Raw genomic sequence first — 21,049 nt, 5'->3', positions numbered from 1 at the left:
TTGAGTTAGGTTGAAGGCCACAAAAACACACTAAACTACAAATCCCTCCATTCCTTGTGGCGTTGAGGAGCCACGTACCTTGAAGGATGCGGAAGTTTTGTTCGCATGCCCAATCGTGTCTCGAGGCTTGCGAAGCGACGGCAGGCTGACCAATCCCGAAGCAGCGTGGCCTGTGGAGTCCCGCCTCCACCTTGCGCTGACGGGTCGCGGGAGGGATACGTGGCTCGAGCGGAGGGACACGAGGCCTTCTAAGCTTCCCTGTCTTCTTGCTCCCGGCCTCCAGTCTTCAGCTCGGCCATGGCTCCCAAAGGCGGCTCCAAGCAGCAGTCCGAGGAGGACTTGCTCCTTCAGGATTTCAGCCGCAACCTGTCGGCCAAATCGTCGGCGCTGTTCTTCGGGAACGCGTTCATCGTGTCTGCCATCCCCATCTGTGAGCTTTGGGCGGGCGGCGGCGGGGACGTGGCGGGCGCGGCGGGGAGGCCTAGTGACGGGGGCAGCGCCCTCGGGAAGTCACTCGTGGTGTGCTTCTGAGCCGGGCGCGGGGTCTGGCCCCGATCCTCTCATTAGTACACTGCCCTTCCCCTCACAACTGTATGACACTACGAGGTCTTTAATGAACCCGGTGGGAGACCCACCTCTAATCTTCACTGAATTAGCAGCGTGGCCCGTGGCAGACCTCCTCTCACCCATGAGCATCCTCTTGACGTGCAGAATGACAAGTTAGGCCATGCCAGAGGTCCGAGATCAGCCTTGATTAGGATTTCAGTAACTCCTTGAGAGCAACTCTAGACTTGTCGATTGAATGAGAAACTGCCAGCCTGAATGCCAAGACTGTTTCCTGTCTCCTGACCCACACTGCTGCAGGGTTGCAGGCCACTCACATCTAAAAGTATTTTGTTATTTTGGCCTTGTAAAAAACTCAGCGTGCAGTGAATGTGGTGTGGAGCCCCCTGTTTCACTGGCCCGAAAAAGCATTGTTTTGATTTCAAGAGAGCAGCCACGTCAGCAAGTTAACCAATGTTTCGGGACAGCATTGGATTTAAAATGGCCTGTATTTTTATAGTAGTCCATGAATGAAATTTTTATTCTTATTTGTTATCCCTACTCCCAGTTTGTTCTCAAGTTAGAAGATGAAGAAATTTCTAGACTGGCAATATCCCCACAACCTAACTTTCTGAACTGGGAAAGCCCTGAACTGGGACTAACCCAGTGTATTGGCTATCTCACGTCTAGTGAAGTTGTTCAGATCTTGGGTAGGATTTACTGACTCTCATTTACCTGGTTTAGCTGTAGTTAATCTAGCAGGCATGTGTAATGGGGTAGTAATGTTTTGTGTCCCTTCCTTTTGTCTTATCTCAGGGTTGTATTGGAGAATATGGCATATGGATCTTATCCAGTCTGCTGTTCTCTACAGTGTGATGACGTTAGTAAGCACTTACTTGGTAGCCTTTGCATACAAGAATGTAAAATTTGTTCTCAAGCACAAGTAAGTACTCTAACCTCAACCTGCATATGTTATGGCAGGGTGTCTTCTTAAACATGGTTTATATTTATAAGCATTAGTTTGAAATGTGTATATATTTTGTGAAGAGAGTAGTACCTGGAGAATTGATAACCTTTTGAGTCATATGACTGACACTTCAGTGGACATAGGTGTTGAGGGTGGAGTTTGAATATTTAATCCTAGTCTTTAATTGATAGTTTGATCAGAAAAACAAATCTAGTAAATAAATGAATGCTTCCAAAACTCAATGAATTTCTTTCTAGAAATTGTTCTGAACTGCCCATTTACTAATTATATGAGTATACTGTAGCTGTCTTCAGACACACCAGAAGATCGCATTGGATCTTGGGAGGAAAAAAATTAAAAATTCTCTGACATTTTCAATGCCAGTTACATTTTTTTTAAAATCTTGTAAGTCTATTCACTGTAGAAGACAACCATATTTCTTGAATTTCAAGATCACATATATTACAAGACAAATTATTTAATAGCTTTAGGAGAAGAAAACTCAAGTTTTATTTTTAATTCAATTTTTTCTTTTTAAATATGAGTACACTATAGCTGTCTTCAGACACATCAGACGATGGCATCAGATCCCATTACAGATATTCTGTGAGCCACCATTTGGTGGCTGGGAAGTGAACTCAGGACCTCAAGGGCAGTCAGTCCTCTTAACCGCTGAGCCGTATCTCCAGCCCCTGAAAACCCAGGTTTTACCTTAGTAAATGTTTATGTTTTAAGCACTTGTATACTCTGCTTTCCTAAAGATAAAACAGGAGGGTGTAGCAGGCTATTCTCTTGTTTATTCAATAGGGCCTTTTAGGTTTGTTTTTTTTCTTTGAAAAAAATTTTTTTTTAATTTACTTTTGAACTGTGTTTGTGTGTGTGGTTTGGTGTGTGTCCCTTGCCTGAGGGGCCAGAAGAGAGCGTTCGATCTCTGGAACTGGGATTGCACATAGTTCTGAGCCACCTGATGGAGGTGCTGGGAACTGAGCTCAGCTCTTCCGCAAGATCAGGTGTACTCTTAGCTATTGAGCCTTCTCTCCAGCTTCTGAAGTAATTTTTTAAGGCAATAGGGATTCTGATTTTAATTTTGTTATCTATTGACTTTTTAAAAATCTCTCACAGTGTCCACACTTGATGAGAAATTATTTTTCTTTAGACTTATATAGCAGTCTCCATCTGGTCTCTTGGAACAAAAATGTAGAGTATGCTCTGGAATGTACTGTATAAAGCTATTTGATGATACTTTTCCTTGCATTGTTTATATTTTATGGGATAAAAATCACACACATGAGGGGCTGGAGTGGTGATTGAGTGGTTACACTTACTGGCTGCTCTTCCAGAGGACCCAGTTTCAGTTCCCAGTACCCACATGGTAGCTCACAACTGTCTGTAACTCTAGTTTTAGGGGATCTTATGCCTTCTGATCTTGGGTGTCAGGCATGCCTGTAGTGTACAGATACACAAGCAGGCAAAGTATATCATCATCATCATTTTTAAAGATCACATATCTTAGCCAAATGTCTGGGAAGAAATATATTCTTCTTTATCTGACATTTTTATTTTGTTAACTATCTTAACACATCATAGCCTTCTTTTTTCTAATACAATAACACCAAATGTTGTTTCAGGTTCTTAAAATCAAAGTCCTCTGCTTCCTTCCTGTGAGTCAGCCTAAGCCTTCAGACTTAGACTTAGCCTTCTTGTCATCCCTTGAGTGTGTCTTGTACTTACTTTCATTCAGGACCCCTTGCTTTCTATTCTTACATGTCTGTTATTTCAAGACCCAGAAAACCTTTGCAGAGACTTCCTGCCTGACTTTGCTCATTCTTTATTTGGTTGTCTTTCTGGTAGGCTCTTGTTTGTTTGTTTGGTTTTTTTTTTTTGGTTTTTCGAGACAGGGTTTCTCTGTATAGCCATGGCTGTCCTGGAACTCACTCTGTAGACCAGGCTGGCCTTGAACTCAGAAATCTGCCTTCTTCTGCCTCCCAAGTGCTGGGATTAAAGGTGTGCGCCACCACCGCCCGCCCGGCTTCTGGTTGGCTCTTGTAATTGGCAAGTAATTAGTAGTATATTATGATTTCAGTTAGCAGGGTTTTATTTAAGAGATCGGCCAGGAGTGCCCTCAGCTGCTTTCTTGCTGTCATTCTGTGCATGCAAAGGCTTGGGCTTCATGATTGAAGTTCTGCTAGACAAGCAGACTCAGCAGGTCTTCTTTGTCATCTTTCTGCTTGGCAGTTTCTTTACTACCTGGTATTTGAAGATTCAGCTCATTTGGTCTCTACTGTTCTGGACTATGTTCTTATGGGACATGGACATCTATGGATAGTGAATCCATCAGAATAGAACCTTGTATGACTCTCCTTTATGATCCCCTGCAGCTCAGCCACTGTCTATGCTTACCTTGCATCTAGACTCTAGATTCTAGAGGCTCTTGTGGTTGAATCAAGACAGAAACCCATTGCCTCAAATGAATGATCTTGGGTGTTCTTTTAAAGTCCATCCTAGTTTCTCCAGTTTTCCTGGGTATACTAACTAGAACTAAATACAGTGTGGCAGTATGAGTCACTTGAACACAGCGACTTGGCTTCCTTCTGTTTCTGTGTTCTCTCTTGTTGGGATGTCATGTTGAATGCTCTTATAGTGGTAGTACCGAGGGTCTGGTAGGTACTCTATAGAAAGTTTGCATACTCTATAGTATATACATACTCTATAGAAAGTTACTTTCTCTTCTATAGGGTAGCTCTTATTTGTGAAAATATACTTTGTTGAATATAAGTGTCTTAGTCTATGGACTTTTTACATTTTATTTAAATTTATCTTTTTTTTTTCTAGTAACCCCCATGATAAATTCATTTGTAGGTTTTGTTGTTGTTTTGATCTGTATACTTTTTCTGAGACAAGGTATCATGTAGCTGAGGCTGGCCTTTAATCTCTGATCTTGTGCTTCCACTTCCCAAATGCTGGGATTACTATCATGACCAGCTGATGAGAATGTTTCACATACTTCTCTAAGATCTTCATATTCTGATCTGAGTTCTTGAGTTCTTATTCAAGCCATTTCTGTCTGACTTAGTGTTAACTCAAACCAGTGGCTAATTTAACTAAAAATGTTATGGTCAGCCTCTGACCATGCTTTTACTGTTTCTTTTAAATGAAATTGTCCTTTGGAATGGAGTTAAAAGCATAGTTTTAAGATAGTTTGTTATTTTTCTTCATGTATTAAATCAAGTTGTCTATTCTGTAGTTTACTTGGAATTGAAATTGGATCATTCATAAAACATCAAGTTGTGAACCTCGGGAAAATAAAATGTAGTTATAGTGATTCCTAATTGAATTGTGCTAATATCATTTGACTTTTATGCCATATTAAATATTTCGGCTTTGGAAAATGCTTCCTTTCAAGCAGAAATCAAATCCCATAACTAAGAAACCACATATTGAGAATTTCTCAAACTTCTCTTAGGTTTGTACACTGTAATAAACTTGGAACTTTTTGTATAGCTGGCTTTCTTGAAATATAAAGTATCACTCAGTTGACAATAGAAAATAAGAGTACAGAGTGTTTTGTTGAGATTGATTTTCATCTCTAGAGCATGTGGAAACGTTTTTCTTTCTGTGTTTTCTTTCAGAGTAGCACAGAAGAGGGAGGATGCTGTTTCCAAAGAAGTGACTCGAAAACTTTCTGAAGCTGATAATAGAAAGATGTCCCGGAAGGAAAAAGATGAAAGGTTTGGGGGATGTGTGTGTGTGTGTGTGTGTGTGTACACATAGGTGTACACATTAGAGGCCAGAAGACATGCCAGGGATCAGAAGACAGTTCAGGTTAGTTTCTCTGTCACTTTCTACTGTGTTCCTTTGAGGATCTTGCTGAACCTGGGAGCAACCCACGAGGCTTGGTGCCCAGCAGCTTCTTGTCTTCTGTTTTCTCAGAGCTGGAATAACAGGAGTTCATTCAGGGTATAATACAGGGATTACAGGTGGGGCCATGAGTGCTGGGTTCTTAATCTGTCTCTCTACCCCTCTTTGACTCCTTATTTAAAGTGATTGTCATAAACCTTGGGAAGAAACAGTTTTTAAATTCTCATTAAAGGTGTTGGAATTGTGTAAATAGTAGCAGTGGTGACAGCAATGGCTGACTTTTTTGAATTCTTGTTACCACTAGAGTGTTTTCTTTGAGTTATATACAGCTGATTTGTTCCAAAGCAAAACTACATGTAAGGTATCTGCTACATAACTCCTGCATTCACAGCTCAGGAATTGTTACTGAAGAGAGGAGAGAGATTCTAAGAACCAAAAGAACAGGAAGTTTGCTGTGAGATTCTAGTCTACTAAAGATGTCAGAGAAGCTACACTCATGAAATCTCATCAACATGGGTGACCTGAACAAAATACAGATAGACAATCTGATGTAGCAGGGGAACACTCAGGAGGTTCTAGCCCCGACAAAGAACTACAGCCAACTAAGGAATGCTGAGAGCAGGAAAAACAGTGTGTCTTTACCAGGGAAGCTCACACCAGTTGGTTAGCCAATACCAAATAGTCAGGTCTGAAAACATACATAAAATAACATACAGACCGAACAGGTCATATTTTTATAGTTAGGAATACACATGACATATACCATCACCTCCACCAGTTAAAGAAAAAGGCTGTGAATTTGTAAGGGAGCACAGGGGCATTCATGGGGGGTGAGGTGTATAGAAAACAAGGAAAGAGGGCAAATGATGTAATTATAACCACACAGTCATGAAGAGTGAGCTAGTAGGTGCTGTTGTGATCTCCATTTTACACTCAAGGAAAACAAGCGTCAGAAGGCTTGGTAACAGCAAACGAGCAGTGGCGCAGTGGCTTAGGCAGTGGCCTCCAGAGGGCGAGCCCGCGCCCTTTGCTCTCTCTCTCCCAGTTCGAATCCCGCTTTCCCCGTGTGACTGCCTGAATCTCATGGGAAAAAAAAAAGAAGGCTTGGTAACTTGGCTGTTGATACATAGATCCATGGTAATACAGACTGTCCAACTTGGAAGCTTATGCCAGTAACTGTCTTACTGGGATTTAGGAAGCAGCAGAGCTTGTATGTCATGTAACCCACGTCTGTAGGGTAGTATGTTAACATTTTTAGTAGTTTTGATAAGATTCCCTAGGGGTGTCCCTGCGTTTATGAATACTGGATGCACTGTCTGGGGGAAAGAAAGAGCTAGGTTTGTCCTTTGTTGCTTGAGGTTGTGGTGGTATGTGTATTTACACCCCAACACACAGTATGAACTGCCTAAGCCCTGAATTGATCAAGTAAATTGGTGCATAAGAGTTATCAGATTGGGCCAGGTATTGATGTTCCAAGCCTTTAATTCCAGAGGCAAGAAAATCTGTGAGTTCAGGCTACCCTTGTGTATAGAGTGGATTCCAAGATAACCAGGGCTTAGAAAACAAAACAAAACAAAACCAAAAAGGTACCAGATGTGTAATAGCAGCATGGTGGGTGCCCAGATGTGTAATAGCAGTGTGGTGGGTGCCCAGATGTGTAATGGCAGCATGGTGAGTGGGTGCCCAGATGTGTAATGGCAGCATGGTGGATATGTGGTTTGCTTTCATGGACCTTAAGCATTAGCATGCTGCTTTGGGGACAGAGCTGCCTTGGGACAGCACTTTCACTGCGTTTCCTCCAGGAAGGCTTTGTGTGGGCCTTGTGCAGTAATAGAATTTTATAACACCATAAGCATTTAAAAGCAAGAACAGCTGTTTAAATGCTGACTGTGGAATTACCTCTAGCATTTGAGCATTGTTCTTACCTGTGAGTCCATGCGCTCAGGAAGCATGTGAGCTCATGCTGTTTTCTCTCTGATGGAAGGCAGCATGCAAGCCCTGCAGAAAAGAAGACTTCCTGGCACTGGCCCTTGGAAGGACTTCATCAAGTGGGTCCTAATTTAAGGAACACCAAGTAACTTAATGAACATTAACAAAATGATTATCTTCTTTGAATATTTTATAAAAATAAGGACATGATATTAAAGTCATGGCACTGAAGGCCTGTTGTAGGGAGCAGTAATGAGGTTTGGCTACATAGCTGTTTTGTTGCATAATTTTGAGTAGAAATAAAAGTTGGAGAATTGAACCATAAAACCGCCTTTGTTGAGTTGTGTAGGTCAATATTTGTTAAATTGGGGTACATATCATAGTTGTATAAATTTCAGAGTACTTGACACAAAAGTCAAGATTTTGGAGATGGTCATGTTGGAAATGGCAAATAGGTCTCACCTGTCCACTGCAGACTTGCCCAGTCTGATGTGTGTATTGGTTTTTCATTCTGGGACATGTCTCAGAATTTCTCTCAGTGTGGTGTTCAGGTGGTCATTACCAGTGAGTCTGAGCAGTGGGAGTGAGATCGCTTTGCCATTTGTTAGCTTAGCTTTCTCAAAGTTGTCAGGTCAGTGTATAAAGTGCAGATTATAAAATTGCTGTTGTCGACAGTAGAAGTGAGTGTTGTTACTATTTCCCTCAGAAACAGTTTTACCCAGGTCTAGATTCATGATTAGTCTGGATAGCAGATCAGAGACTCATTAAGATTTGGTAAGTTGTTTCCAGAGGATATGTTGCTTCCAAGAGATTTGATGTAAGAACAGGTGCAACAGTTTGTTGTTCTCTCTAAGCGCCATTGACTGTTCTGGCATGTTTGTATCTTGCCACTCAGGGATGGAAATAAGCAATGGCGAGTTAGAGATTCAAGCTCCTAGGTGTGACTCTTCCTTCTTGGTTTCCTGAAGCTCTTTTGACAGTATCTGCTTGTAACAATTTCTTTTTCCCCTTTTCTCTTGTCATAGTTGGCTGTCCCTGAAGAATGATTGCTTAGGAAATACTCTCCTAAGCTAAATTTTCTACTAGTGAAGCTTTGGTAGAAACTTTGGTAATGAATATATTTGGAGTTTTTTAATTATTTCAAAATAACCAGTATGTGGTAGACTAGAAATGCTCCAAAGACATTTGGATGGTCCTGGCTTATTGTAGCCTGATGTAATATGGGAGCTGGGGTATCATTATGGATTGGATTGTCAGACTTTCATCTCAGTTGTTTTGGAGGTGATTCTGTTTCAGGTCATGGCACGAAGAGAGTTAGGGAGACCTGCTCAGATGTCACCGGGATGATTTAATCAGCAGAATAAAAGCATGCCATAGCTCACTGGGTCTTATGCCAGAGTTAAAAATAGCTGTGTTGATTCTGAGTACTTTTTAGCATTCAGGTACATTGGATCTATGCAGCTTACTATGCCTGATTTCCCTGGAGCAGTGTAAGAGTGGTAAAATGTCTTCTCTCCAGTTCAGATTTACATTTACTCTTCTTTGAAATCAGAATGTTATTGGCTATACTTTTTAAGTAGGGGGTCTTTATAAAACAAGGAAATAGAGCGTGTATATGAGACTACAGAGTTTATAGTGAAGACTGGGTGATAGTAGTAGCCTTACTGTAGCTCCTATGGCAAGCTTCTTGGATTTGGGTTAGAGCACGTGCTAAGTAGAAATGTCAGTTACTTGTCCCTGTGGTGGTGGGGTGGCGCCGGAGGGGCGGGGCGGGGGGCTGGATCTGCATCATCTGACCTCCGAGTAGACTATTTTCCTGGGAGGACAGAGCATCTTAGGTTGGACTTTTAATCTTTGATGATGATTCCACAGTGAAGCAGCCTTTTGCCTTTAACCAAGTATAATAATTTGTACCTATATACAAATGCTTCTGGAAACGTAGCTGCTGTACTGTGTATGGTGGATTCTCAACATTTTTTTTTTCTGTTGCATTAAAGAAGACAAGCAAGTCTTAACCCAGTCAGTTAACTTATTTAGGCATTAGATCAGTTTGACTTCATACCCTACAAATGGGGTATAATCTAGTCTTTAAAAAAACGATTTTGCAAACTTAATTAGCCAAATGGAATAAAATCTGCTTTAATCACAAGCATTCTGAAACATTCTCTTGGCCTCTTGCATAAAAGGCAGATAAATATGGGATCATTTAAAACAGATTTAAAAGTAAGAATTTTATGGAAGTTAAAAACATCTTCCTTAAGATTATATAGATTCTTTGTTCAAATCCAGTAAAGACAACTAAAGGTAGACCTGGTGAGATTGTGACTGCTGTGTTCGTGGCATTTTCTCTTGAGGGTGTAAAACTAAAGGTTCAAGCTCTGCCTCTAGAGAAGCTAAAGCCAGAGAAGCCTGTGTATGCCAACCACGGAGACCAAGTTTTAAGTGCAGATCTAAGGGCGTCTACCCTACAGAATTCAGTAGGGATAAAAGGGAGATAAGTTGCTCTAAATTTAATACCGCAAGTGCATTTTCACTCTTGGACACAAAGAAAGGTTTGTTTTTTAGTGAATGAGAACCATTTGGTATGTCAAGGTTTTGATCACGTGTATAAACTTATTTGACTTGTATCTCTAGAATCCTGTGGAAGAAGAATGAAGTTGCCGATTATGAAGCCACAACATTCTCCATCTTCTATAACAACACTCTGTTCCTGGTTCTGGTTATTGTTGCTTCCTTCTTTATACTGAAGAACTTCAACCCCACAGTGTATCCTTTAGAGAGTTTTCAGAAGTTATCCTATAAACAGTAGTTTGTTGTATTTTTAAGCTGTCTGGTATGCTAGTGGAAACAAAAACTTCCCAGAGTCAGTTAAATAACACTAACTAGAGGTAGGTGTCTGTGGACTTAGAGTTTAAGAGTTTCTGGCTTAGTGTTTTTTAAATCTATAAATTGTAGTTTTATGGTAAATAGTGTATATTTACCATTATTACAGTATTACACTGTCTGACTTGGTCTGCCTTCCTGTCTACAAGGAGTCAAAGTCAGAGTAAATGCGCTGTCTTCACTAGTTCGTTATGCTCATATATGCTGGCTTTGTGGGTTAGGTGCTGGCCAGGGTAGTTAAAATTGCACAGTTAATAACATCTTCATAGTGTTCAAGATGCATTTAAATTGAGCTTTGGTCAAGAGTCATTTGTTTTTTATTAAAGTAATTTTTTTATCAAAGGTGTTATCCAGAAAAATACAGCCAGACTTTTTAACAATCAGAGCTTATGGTGTAATAAAATATCAGACACCTTCCAACTCATATCTTTTGGGAATACTGGTGAACCTTGCCAGAGTGCCCCCAACATGGTTTGCTCAGTCTGTAAATAGCCAGGAACTTTCAGAAGCTCCTTGCCTTATAGGCTGACTGTAGCAGCGCTCTGATTGACCTGAGGATTTTCCCCTTTACTGTTTTGCTTATGTCTGCATGTTCTTTGACCAGTTCTTTCCATGAGGGTTACATGGAACTAGGATGTGTTCTTTGTTATTATTTGTTCTAAGTTTGTCTCAAGTGTCTTCAGTACTGAAGCACATTGCTTGTGGGTAGTTTTTCATGTTTTATAGCCTCCCATGTTATAAATTGTGTTCACAGACAGTACATCTACATCTACATATTTGTGTCAGTAAAGAAAAGCCCTTTTATTGTTAAAAAACTAATGTAGGAGGTCTCATTTTTTCCTTAACATTAAATTCTTGCAGGAACTACATTTTGTCCATAAGTGCTTCATCTGGACTCATCGCCCTCTTGTCTACTGGCTCCAAATAGACCGTGTAGCATGGCCCCTGCCTTTGTATCTAGGGGTGGCCTGTGGTATATGGGAAAGCATCAGGGGGCCCAGGTTGGGAGACACATAAGATATTTTTATAGTCTGGAGTTTGAGGGTTTAAAAATGCAGTAGAATGTAATTCAGTGTTTGTTTATTGGCTCTTTTTGACAGATTGTTGAAATTAAATGAGTGGAAAGGGAAACTCAGAGTACCAGGGCATTTATTAAAAGGCAAGAAGTCTTGCAATGTGCTCTAATCACGAGGAGAAAATAACTGTCAGAGGTCATGGTAACCTGGACTGAGCTGTTATTATTTATAATAGGAGGAAGAAGTTAATAACTGGTTCTCTGTGTTCCAAGCACAATATTACAACTTTTAGAACTGTAAATCTTAGAGCGAATCCTCTTCCTAAGGGATTAAACAGAAGCCTCATTTTTTTTTAACAAGGCTCCAAATTTGTAATTTATAATAACTCAAAGTTAAAACCATGGCCTCTCCAATTTGAGGGAGGGAAACTTGCAGAATCTTTTTTTTTTTTTTTAAAAGAAAGGCAGCCAAGGTAGTAATCTAAAAATAGTACCTAGGCCTATGAGCGTTGGCCTGTGAGGCTGAAGCACACACTGTTCAGCTGTATGGCTTTGGCCCTGGGTGGCCAGGGAGGTCAGCTTGACCCTGCCATGTTGGTTTGATGTGTGAAGTCACTGGAATCATTGTTTCTGTGACCAGGCTCTCGGCACCATGGGCATAATATTAAGTGAGAGAATATTTCTATCCTGATTACTGACAAATGAGAGACCAAAAGAATTTTTGTGAACTTAGCCCTGGAATTCTTTGGACTCTCCAAGGAATTTACAGTGGTTTAAAATGGTTGTCAGCATTTTTCCATGAGGACTTTAATAAATTTAGCTCCTTTTGCTCAAGGTTCCTTTCAATTGTGAAATGCTGATCACATTAGTTTTTCAGGGGTCCAGCTAAGAGTAGCCTCCTGTTGGGAGGTCATTCCCCCATGTCTTTTCTCCGTTCCATTATGTCCAGATTCTGTCTTTGTGTGCTGTGACTTCCCAGTTTGGAAAACACAACACTATGATCACTGATTTCATATTCCTATTTGCTGTTCACCACACCCAGGAACTTTCTGTAAAGGCCACCTCAAAGGGAAATTACTAATATCTAGTTTCTGCTTGTAAACTAAGAGGAACATACGAACTGTTTCCAACTGTAAAGATGTTTATGAGGAGTAGAGCTGTTTCTGTGCTGGTCGATGTTTCCATGGTCTGTGCTAAGAACTTAGGGAACTCAGGAGGAGCCTGTTAACTTTACCTCCTTATTGTCTGCGTTGAGAATCATTTTATCTCCAAGTGTTCAGTTCTTTTCTGTGAATCATTGTTACCTGAGTGTCATTTCCAGGCAATGTGGAATGAACAGGGAAATGAGAGATTCAAAGCAAAGTACATGGGGTAGGCTGTTTTGTTGCTTTATTTTAATCGGCATTTGGCTGGTAACTTTGTGTACCAGTGCATTTACCTAGTAAAATGATCATTTGATACACCATCTAGTTGTTACCAGAGCTGAACCAAACACCTAAGTGACTGCTGTGAACTTGCCACTAGGTGGCGGTGCCTGTGTAGATGGCGTGAAAGTCCCCACCATTACTGGACTCTATATATGGTCAGAAGCTCAAGAATGGTGAAATAGGGATGCCAGCCTCAAAATTTTAATTTTAGTTAGTAACCAAAAGTTTGCTGGGAGAGTGATTATGTAGTTTTCTTCTGTCGTGAATGTTTCCTGTGACTATCTTCGTTTTTAACTCTTAAAATGTCCTCTAACTCTGCTACCAAATTTCTGTGTGTGGAGTCATTAGCCGTATCATTAGCTCCCTTTAAGGAATCAGTGTATCGGTTCTTTATACTTAGAAGTGTGGGCGCTCTTCTCTAACCTCTACCATAAATGCTGCACATAGGTTTATGAAGTGTTCAGTAAGACAGACAGTGAAATCCTGTGGCTAAGTTTGTACCATGAAAGGATGCCATACATCACGCCAGTAACATAGGACATTCAGAATGCTCACAGTCTTTTTTTTTCCTCATATGTGTGATAAGTAGAATTTTAGTGTTAAGCATTTTTATGTTGTGATTTACTCATTTATAACTTAATAGAAGACTTGGATTTAAATTTACAACTGTCCTGTTGTATTGTTTTAATTTGGAAAGGATAATTTGAAGTTAACTGAAATAATGGAAGTTGAACTTATACTCTGCATTTTAAAAAAAGTCTTGTTATTAATAAGTATGATTAAACTTTGTTTTTAAAACTGTGTTTTTCTGTAATTCTTTATGTGAACCATAATATTTATTACATGCTTTATATTAGACCTCTTTCCTACACATGTAAGTGCACCGTTGAAGTCACTGGGCAGATGTCTGAGGCGGGGACAGACAGCACAGTTATAGTACTGAGCAGTCAGGCCCTGCCATAGTGTGCTGCTATGTGTCTGCTGGGCCTTCCTGCTCACGCTGCTTTTCCCACCAGGCATGCGGTAGGAAGGATTTGTATGAATGTACACGTGTGCATGTATGAAGAGTACGAGCATGTTGTTTATTTCCCACCTATTTTGGAGTCTTAGGTAGTTAATAAGAGCATGGGGGGGGTCTTTAATTTTTTTTTTTAATTTTATATATGTGTAGGTAGGTACATGCACAGTAGCTGAAGGTAGAGGAAGTTGGAGTAGCAGGGCAGGCGTGCCACAATGTGTACATGAAGATCACATGACTATTTTGTGGAGTAGGTTGTTTCCTTTAACTCAGAAAATCTCATACACTTGAGTGTAAAACAGCCCTATAAAGAAAAAAAAAAAATCTCTTCAGAAGAGCTGTGGACTAGCGTACAAGGTGTATGGCTTGTAGGCCTGGTTTTGTAGTGAACTAGCAGTGTGTTTGGGCAAGTGTGATCTGTCCTGACATGAATTCCTTGTTATGCAGGTAGGTGGCTTTGCAGCTTAGGTTCCTTGAAGCAGTGCTGTTGCTGTGTGCTTGAGTGATATTTGGCAGTCTATGGTGTATCAGTTCCTGAAGTAGGAATCCAGGCACAGAGTTTGTAGTTTGTATTTGTCCTGCTTGAGTCCATTATGACAGTTCTTTGCCAAGGAGTTGTGAAGAGAAAATTAATAAATGAAACTTTTTTATAAGGGTAAAACTGAAATGTATTACTCGATTTACCTGGGTAGGTATGTCTAAATATTGGCTGCTTCTACAGCTAACCAGTATTGCTTATATTTGGTTTAAATTTGCAGCTTCTTTCAAGTGGGTTTGAGAAGCTTTAACCTTAGTGTGCAGTTTCCCAGAACCCACTGAAAAGGAAAGGAGTTTGCAAAAACAGTTTTTAGTTTTCTTGTAAGTGTAGTCCAAGCTGGCCACAGACTTAAGACTTCTCCCCCTTCAGTTTTCAACTACTATGTATGATTACAGGTGTGTGTCAGCATTCAAAGCTTGCAGCACAAATCTCGGTCTTTTTTTCTTTTCTGTTTTTGTTGGGATGATGGAGGTTGGGAGAGGGTTTGTGTAGTTCAAGCTGACTCTGGATCCTTTGGATTCTGCCTCTCCAGAGATGGGAGTGTGGGTGTGTAGTACCTTCCTTGTTTCAGCCTGTTTTTGTCACTGTGACTCTCAGTAGAGTATAGCTTTCGGTATAGTTTATTTAGGTGATTATTGTTTATCTCATGGTGACATTTTATTTGTATTTTATATATGGGAGAATGTATAGATCTTAAAGCCTTAAAATGAAAGACCCAAAAGATGTATTATGAGATTGCAGATGCCTTTATTACTCTAAGCAAATGAATTGATTTTCATTTAGACAGCACTCCACTCATTTAAACATACAGTAGTACAGTGGATTAAATTTACAACGAATAGCTGGAAAGTTAGTTCATCTTCATCGTTAATCAGATACTCATGGGTGAAACTTCCACGTTGCCTCCTAGAGTCTAGGTAGTAACAATCATATTTCGTGGTATCTTTCATTGATAGTTGAAGATTTAGAACTTAACCATGTGGTACATACCTGAAAATGATTTTAAGTTCATATGTTTCTTGTGTAAATCTTAAAGTGATGAAGAACTTGCTAACTAGATGAAGTAGAATGCTGTCCATCTATAGATAGTTAGAAAATGACCCCACCTTTACAGGAAACAGAACAACAAAAAACCCTTGTGTTTTATCCTTATTTACAGATACCCACACAGTATAGTCTTACAGTTCTTCTCAAGTGGGATACAGTGAGGGGAATTAGCCTGTAGAGGCAGGGCTAAGTGTATCTCAGATTCTGAGTGCAAAGCTAAGCCCCTTTATTCCATGCAAAGAGCTTTCATGCATATGGTGTAGTGTGTAATACGATTAGAATCAGGAGCTTCTTGAATATTTTTTGCTTTTTCTTTTGGGCAGGTTAATTATCTAGCATATGCTGAGGAATGAGATTTTTTTTTTTTTGTTTTTTTGTTTTTACATTGCCTATGACTTGTTTTCATGTTAATAACTCTTCAGAAAATATCAAGCATTATATAGTAATGTCCCAATGGTAAACTGAACACATTCTGGGCATTTATAGGTTTAATTACAAAACTGAGCATGTATGTGTTTTTAAAGCTCACATATTTAAACTTAACAGAAATTTTGCCTACAAGCAATTGAAAGTATATGCAGGCTTTATTAGAAGGTAAAAAATGAACATTTAACATTTGATTTAAAGCTGTTTCCATAGCCTGTAACCATTTTATAAATTAGCATTATGTATCTAGTAAAGATTGGGGTAGTCATGCCTTTATAACTATGTAAATGGATATGTTAGAACCCTGAGAGACACCCCAGTTACATTGTACAGGGCCAGGCAACAACATAACTTTAGAGATAGTGAAAGCAAATACCTAGAAATTTTATTTGAATTACAGGTGACACAAAACTTACTAGTGTGAATATGAAACAGGAAAAGAAGTAAATTAGTTGTGTTTGTTCTCCCAAGCAAGACTAAAGAGTGAGGATATTCTGTTTCCTATGGAGGTCAAATACTGTATCTTGTGAATTTTGTTCTTTTGAAAAAAATATATATGTACAGCCTTCTTCTGGAGATAATAGAGTCCCCTACCCCAATATTCTTTCCATTGCAAAAACATGAGGTACACAGACCAATGCCAGGATAGGAGACCAGTCCAAGATAAGAAAATAGAATGGATTTTCTGACTTTTCAGATGTGTTCAGAATTCAGGGTGCACAGTGGTAGCAACAGCAGAAACCTCAGAGAATCCTGGGACACTAGAGGTTGAGCAGCAAGCTGCTAAGTGATTGAAAAGAGTGGCTGGTAAGGCCGTTGTGCACTGCCTGCCCACCATGATTTTACCCATGCAGCTTACGTGGCTCATGCATTGCCTTAGGATCGATAGTCCTTTTTGCTGTAGGGCTTGTTGCGCAATATGTTATCAATCTCATTCACCACATGTGATGTCATCTTAGGGAGGACCTGAGGGTAGGGGAGAAGCACAGAGATGGTGTTAGGGTTGAGCATTGGTCTTATGTAGTCAACATTAAGCAGTCATTTATACTCGTAATATGTTGGCAAGCCATAGCTGAAATGAAGGTCCTCCACCCCCCATTCCCCACGATGGACAAGCTTCCAAGTCAGGGATTGTGTTTGTTGACTGAAGAAATGAAGACCTAAGTAAAGTCTCGGGAACACAGAGTAGCTTTATCTGGTGGAAATTCAATGTAAGCAATCTACGTTTTAATTTTTCTAGCAAGTAATTATGCTAGCTGTCTTTAAAATAGTCTAATTAGTACATTTTTATTGCATTGTATCCAGCCAACACATTTTTATTTAGTATCTATCACTTTAATGTGAAAAATTAGTATAGAAAATTAAGGTTCTTTTGAGGGCAGTGCTATGAATATACACTTCTGTACACACACACACACAAACCTGCATTTGGACAGGCCATCATTCATGTATTCAAATAGTCTCATGTGGCTGGAAGCTGCAGCAGTGGGTAACACTGATCTAGAGACTGGGAATGGACTTTCCAGCTGCTGCTTAGAACTGATAAAGGATGTTTGCAGCTTAGTAGGCCTCCCAGATAGACATAACAGCACATACCCGAACAGTGGGATGGGGTAATACCAAGGACAGACTAGTGGAGATGGCAGGGATCAGGGAACAGAAGAACAGTAGGGGAGCTTGGATGCCACTTGGTTGCGAAACCTGAGGTAGTGGTTTTCCCCTTCCTAATGCTGCATCCCTTTGCTATAGTTCCTCATGTTGTGGTGACCCCCAACCATAACATTTTCTTTACTACTTCATAACTGTAATTTTGGTGTTATGAATCATGTAAATACCTGATATACAGGACATCTGGTATGCGACCCCATTTGGGGGTCATGACCCACAGGTTGAGAACTGCTGCTCTAAGGACTTGATTTTCCCCATCAGATACCAGGGGAAAGTTGGAGGATGAGTTGGAGGAGTCCGAAAGGTATCAGATGGTCAGAGCCACAGTCTGAGGGTCAGTAAGGGACTTAAGAAGGCTAGTGGCAGTGGAAAGGGAGGGGGAATCGGGGTGTGGATCAGTAGAATGTGCTGTGCTCATGCAGAGCTTTGTGTAGCGCTGACTTGCATAGAGGCTGTTACTCATTCAGGGTTAGCCTTAGACCATGAGACAATGGACAAAGACCTGCTTTCTCTCTGGAATAGTCTGACCCTTGTAGAGACTGGTGAGATGTAATTAAGATGACCAGTTCTGAGGTTTGGGCCTCGCCCTTTGCTATAGCCCTACTGGCCGAGGTGACCTTGTCTCTACTCCAGGGCTGTCTTTACCGGCCTGTGGGTTTGGTGCAATAGTGCAGCTCCTGTGTCTGGGGAACTTGTGGTTCTGGTTATTGGGTTTTTTTTTCCCTACCTGAAGTCAAAGGAGGAGTTTTGTTTCCCACTAGCTCTGGAGTCTTAGGTTCTAAATAGCTAAAATTACTTGGAGACTTACTGAGACTGGAGTTCAAAAACTGGATGTGGTGGAAGAAAAACCCTGTGGGCTAGCCAGTGAAATGAAAAAATGTCACTGTCAAAATACATATCAGCTAGAAACCGAACATAAAAGTACTTGAATAAAATGTGAAATTCCAATGTGTGTAGTGTTAAAGGACCAGTGCCTTTTAAAGGAGGCATACTTTCAGAATTTTATGTGAAATCACTTTTAAAAACAGCAAAATTTTTAGCTGTTGTGCAGATTTACTGAGATTGTTCCAGTTGTACAACCTTATATTGCCTACAAGACTTGGTAGTGTAAGGGGAGGTTTGGCTAGGGATGTTTTTCTGGTATTGGGGGTCATCATGGAAGGCCTCCAGGACTCAGAGCTTTGAGAATGTTGGAGTTTTTTTGCAAGTTGGGTGGCGGTTACTTTGGAGGTTGAGCATGGACCACTGCTAATTTGGGGTGAGGGGTGTCCTGAAGTGTTCCCCCTAGTGGCTGGAGATTAGAATCCTGGCGGGGAGGTTGAGAGGGGAAGGGGGAGGGCGACAGAGACAGAGAGCATGTACACACAAGAATGTGTACACACCTGTGCCATAGGCATATTTCATTGCTCATATGGTCCTCGAGATTTTCCTTTCTTTATGGTAGCCAGCATTCCATATTTTCTGTACATTTGTAGTCAATTCCAACAGTGTTTAGCCTCTCTAGATACCTAGTGTACTTTTCACCACATCCAGGGTGTCTGTCAATCATGTCTAGACCTTATATGCTAGTACTTGGGGTGAAGGAGAAGGGAGGTTTGGTAAGCCCTTGTGCCAGCCATGAGGCTGTCTGGGTGACATATCCTGCTGGCAGCCAGAACCTTGCTAGGCAGGGGATGCTTTGGGAGTCAAAGAATCCTTTTGTCCTGCAGCTCAACCAGCTTAGATCCAGGGTGCTGCTTCATTCCTGCCCCTGGCGTGACTTCCCGTGGGATTGAGGATCCTAATGTTAGCATGATAGGAATCCTGCAGTTTCTCTTTCTGTCAAGATTTTTTATCTGTTCTTCCCAGATCTGCAAATCCGTTCATTTCGCTTCCTTTGGCTAGGTGATGACCACACCTGCATTATGCTTTCCTTGCGACAGGCTTGGGAGTCTCTGAACATTCAAATAGAAGCGTATCTGTCCCCTAAATTTTGTAAAGGATTCCTTACCTATAAGGAAAGTGATAGTCTGCCATAGCCATGTTCCCTCTCAACCTAGTCCTTCGTACTGCTCTTTCTTGTTCCTGAGATGTACTTCTGGCTTTCTTTCATGCTATGGCAAGGCATACAAATCAAAGACTCAGAACGAACGTCCTATAGGGAGGGGGCTTTTGCAAAGTTATTTTGTCGAGTAGACCCACCTCTTTCTCAGTTGCTCTCTAGTACAGCAATCTGTTTGCTTACTAACTCACGATCTGAAACTTTGTGCATTTTTATTAGTCCTAATATCCTAGTAGAATGTAAGCTTGTTAAAGACTGGACAGTATCTTGTGTCCTGTGGCATTGTCACTATCTGGTACATAGTGAGCTCATGGAGGCCAGCTTTTTTAAAGCATAGACTTCTTAATTCACTCTTTCTTAGCCCACCAGCAGTTTTAGGACAGGATCTTGCTCTTACTCTTACTCATCACAGTAACCCAGCTGTCTCCCTGGTGCCACATGCAGTAAGCATTTCATACATGAGTGGAATTGAAAGTATTGTACTGAACTTCAATTCTTCTGGGTAAAAACTGTGTCCCTATCCCATCGTCATTCTGTAACCTTGTTTTCCAGTGCATTATAGAAAATGAAATAAGATGGTATGGTACATTAGATGGGGCATTCCCTGTGAAGGCCTCACAGAATCCAGGAGGAACCATGGTCTGGTCCAGAGAAAGATGGCGGCTAGGCAGGCGATCTGTACCATTTATGTACCAGTGTATTCTGGTCCCTCCCTTCCTCCCTCCCTCCCTCCCTCCCTCCCTCCGTCCCTCCCTCTCTTCCTCCTTTCTTTTTTCTCTCTGTCTCTCTCACCCCAGGGCTTTTTCTGTGTAGCCCTGGCTATCCTGTATCCCTCTGTATACTGTGCTGGTCTCAAACTTACAGAGATCTACATACCTCTGCTGGGATTAAAGGCATGCACCACCATTCTGGTCTGTTTCTAAAAGAGGGTTTTAAATATTCATGTCTTCACTTTCATCTGTCTGCTTTGAGGAGAGGTGAGAGGCCTTGTTTTAAGAATAGATGGGTGGCCAAGACCCTGTTGCCAGCGTGTGAGAGGGAAACATCTTTGTTGGTTTCAGCGGGCTATGGCTAAGCAGTGGGTGGGCTTGTCCTAGGACTCTCAGCAAAGCTGAGAGGAAGCAGCTTCTGTACCAAGATGTGTTCAGTGCTGAAGAAAGGTGATCCCAACAGATCACTAGCCTTTCCTTAGATGCCCCTGATCTTCTGTTCCTCCTACTGCTTCAACATATTCCCCAGGTGCTGCTGCAACCACAGGCAGTCCGGTGCCTGGCCTTCAGGCCATCACTTGGGGCAGAGAGCCATGGTATGGAATGGGCCTCCTGGATCTTCTTTCAAGGGGATGTGATCCTGAAAGTTCCAATCAGGAGTTTATTCTCCAGTTACTTCTGAAGTAATAACTAAGGGCCACATAGTAGGAAGTGGGAAGTCAGTGAAAAAGAGCCATAGTCTCTGACCTGGGGTTACAGCACAGCAGAGGGAACAGACAGCTATCATGCATCTTAACCTAAGTGGTATGATGAGTGGGATCAAAGGATGCTGTTAGATGATTGGAAAAGGGATGTGGCATAGTATATTGGCAGCAGTTTATGGAAGGAACAAATGAACACACAGTATGTATTGTCCTGTAACCATTATATCTCAAGCAGACAGTTAGACATGCTTTTATGGTTAGACCTATCAGTTGCC

At 41.0% G+C, this 21,049-nt stretch overlaps 2 protein-coding genes across 4 annotated transcripts in view; one reads left to right on the top strand and one right to left on the bottom strand.

The window, feature by feature from the left end:
* Positions 1–206: 206 nt before the first annotated feature.
* On the top strand, positions 207–13,423 carry Ssr3 (signal sequence receptor subunit 3). The gene is made up of 5 exons (XM_034500235.2): positions 207–430; positions 1,360–1,486; positions 5,140–5,238; positions 9,932–10,063; positions 11,042–13,423. Exons 1-5 carry the CDS (start codon positions 298–300, stop codon positions 11,106–11,108), a joined length of 558 nt encoding a protein of 185 aa, XP_034356126.1. The 5' UTR covers positions 207–297; the 3' UTR covers positions 11,109–13,423.
* Positions 13,424–14,903: 1,480 nt separating this feature from the next.
* Positions 14,904–21,049, bottom strand: part of Kcnab1 (potassium voltage-gated channel subfamily A regulatory beta subunit 1) — a 380,454-nt gene continuing 374,308 nt past the window's right edge. For all 3 annotated transcript variants that reach the window (XM_034500275.2, XM_076932477.1, XM_034500276.2), the window contains exon 14: positions 14,904–16,617. In XM_034500275.2, coding sequence (XP_034356166.1) covers positions 16,528–16,617 — 90 coding nt within the window. In that variant the 3' untranslated portion in view covers positions 14,904–16,527. The remainder of the gene's footprint in view (positions 16,618–21,049) is intronic.

Source organism: Arvicanthis niloticus, chromosome 4 (assembly GCF_011762505.2).
Source record: "Arvicanthis niloticus isolate mArvNil1 chromosome 4, mArvNil1.pat.X, whole genome shotgun sequence".
Taxonomy (NCBI): domain Eukaryota; kingdom Metazoa; phylum Chordata; class Mammalia; order Rodentia; family Muridae; genus Arvicanthis; species Arvicanthis niloticus.
Note: the sequence above shows the minus strand (reverse complement) of the source record. Positions and strands in the feature narration are given on the sequence as shown.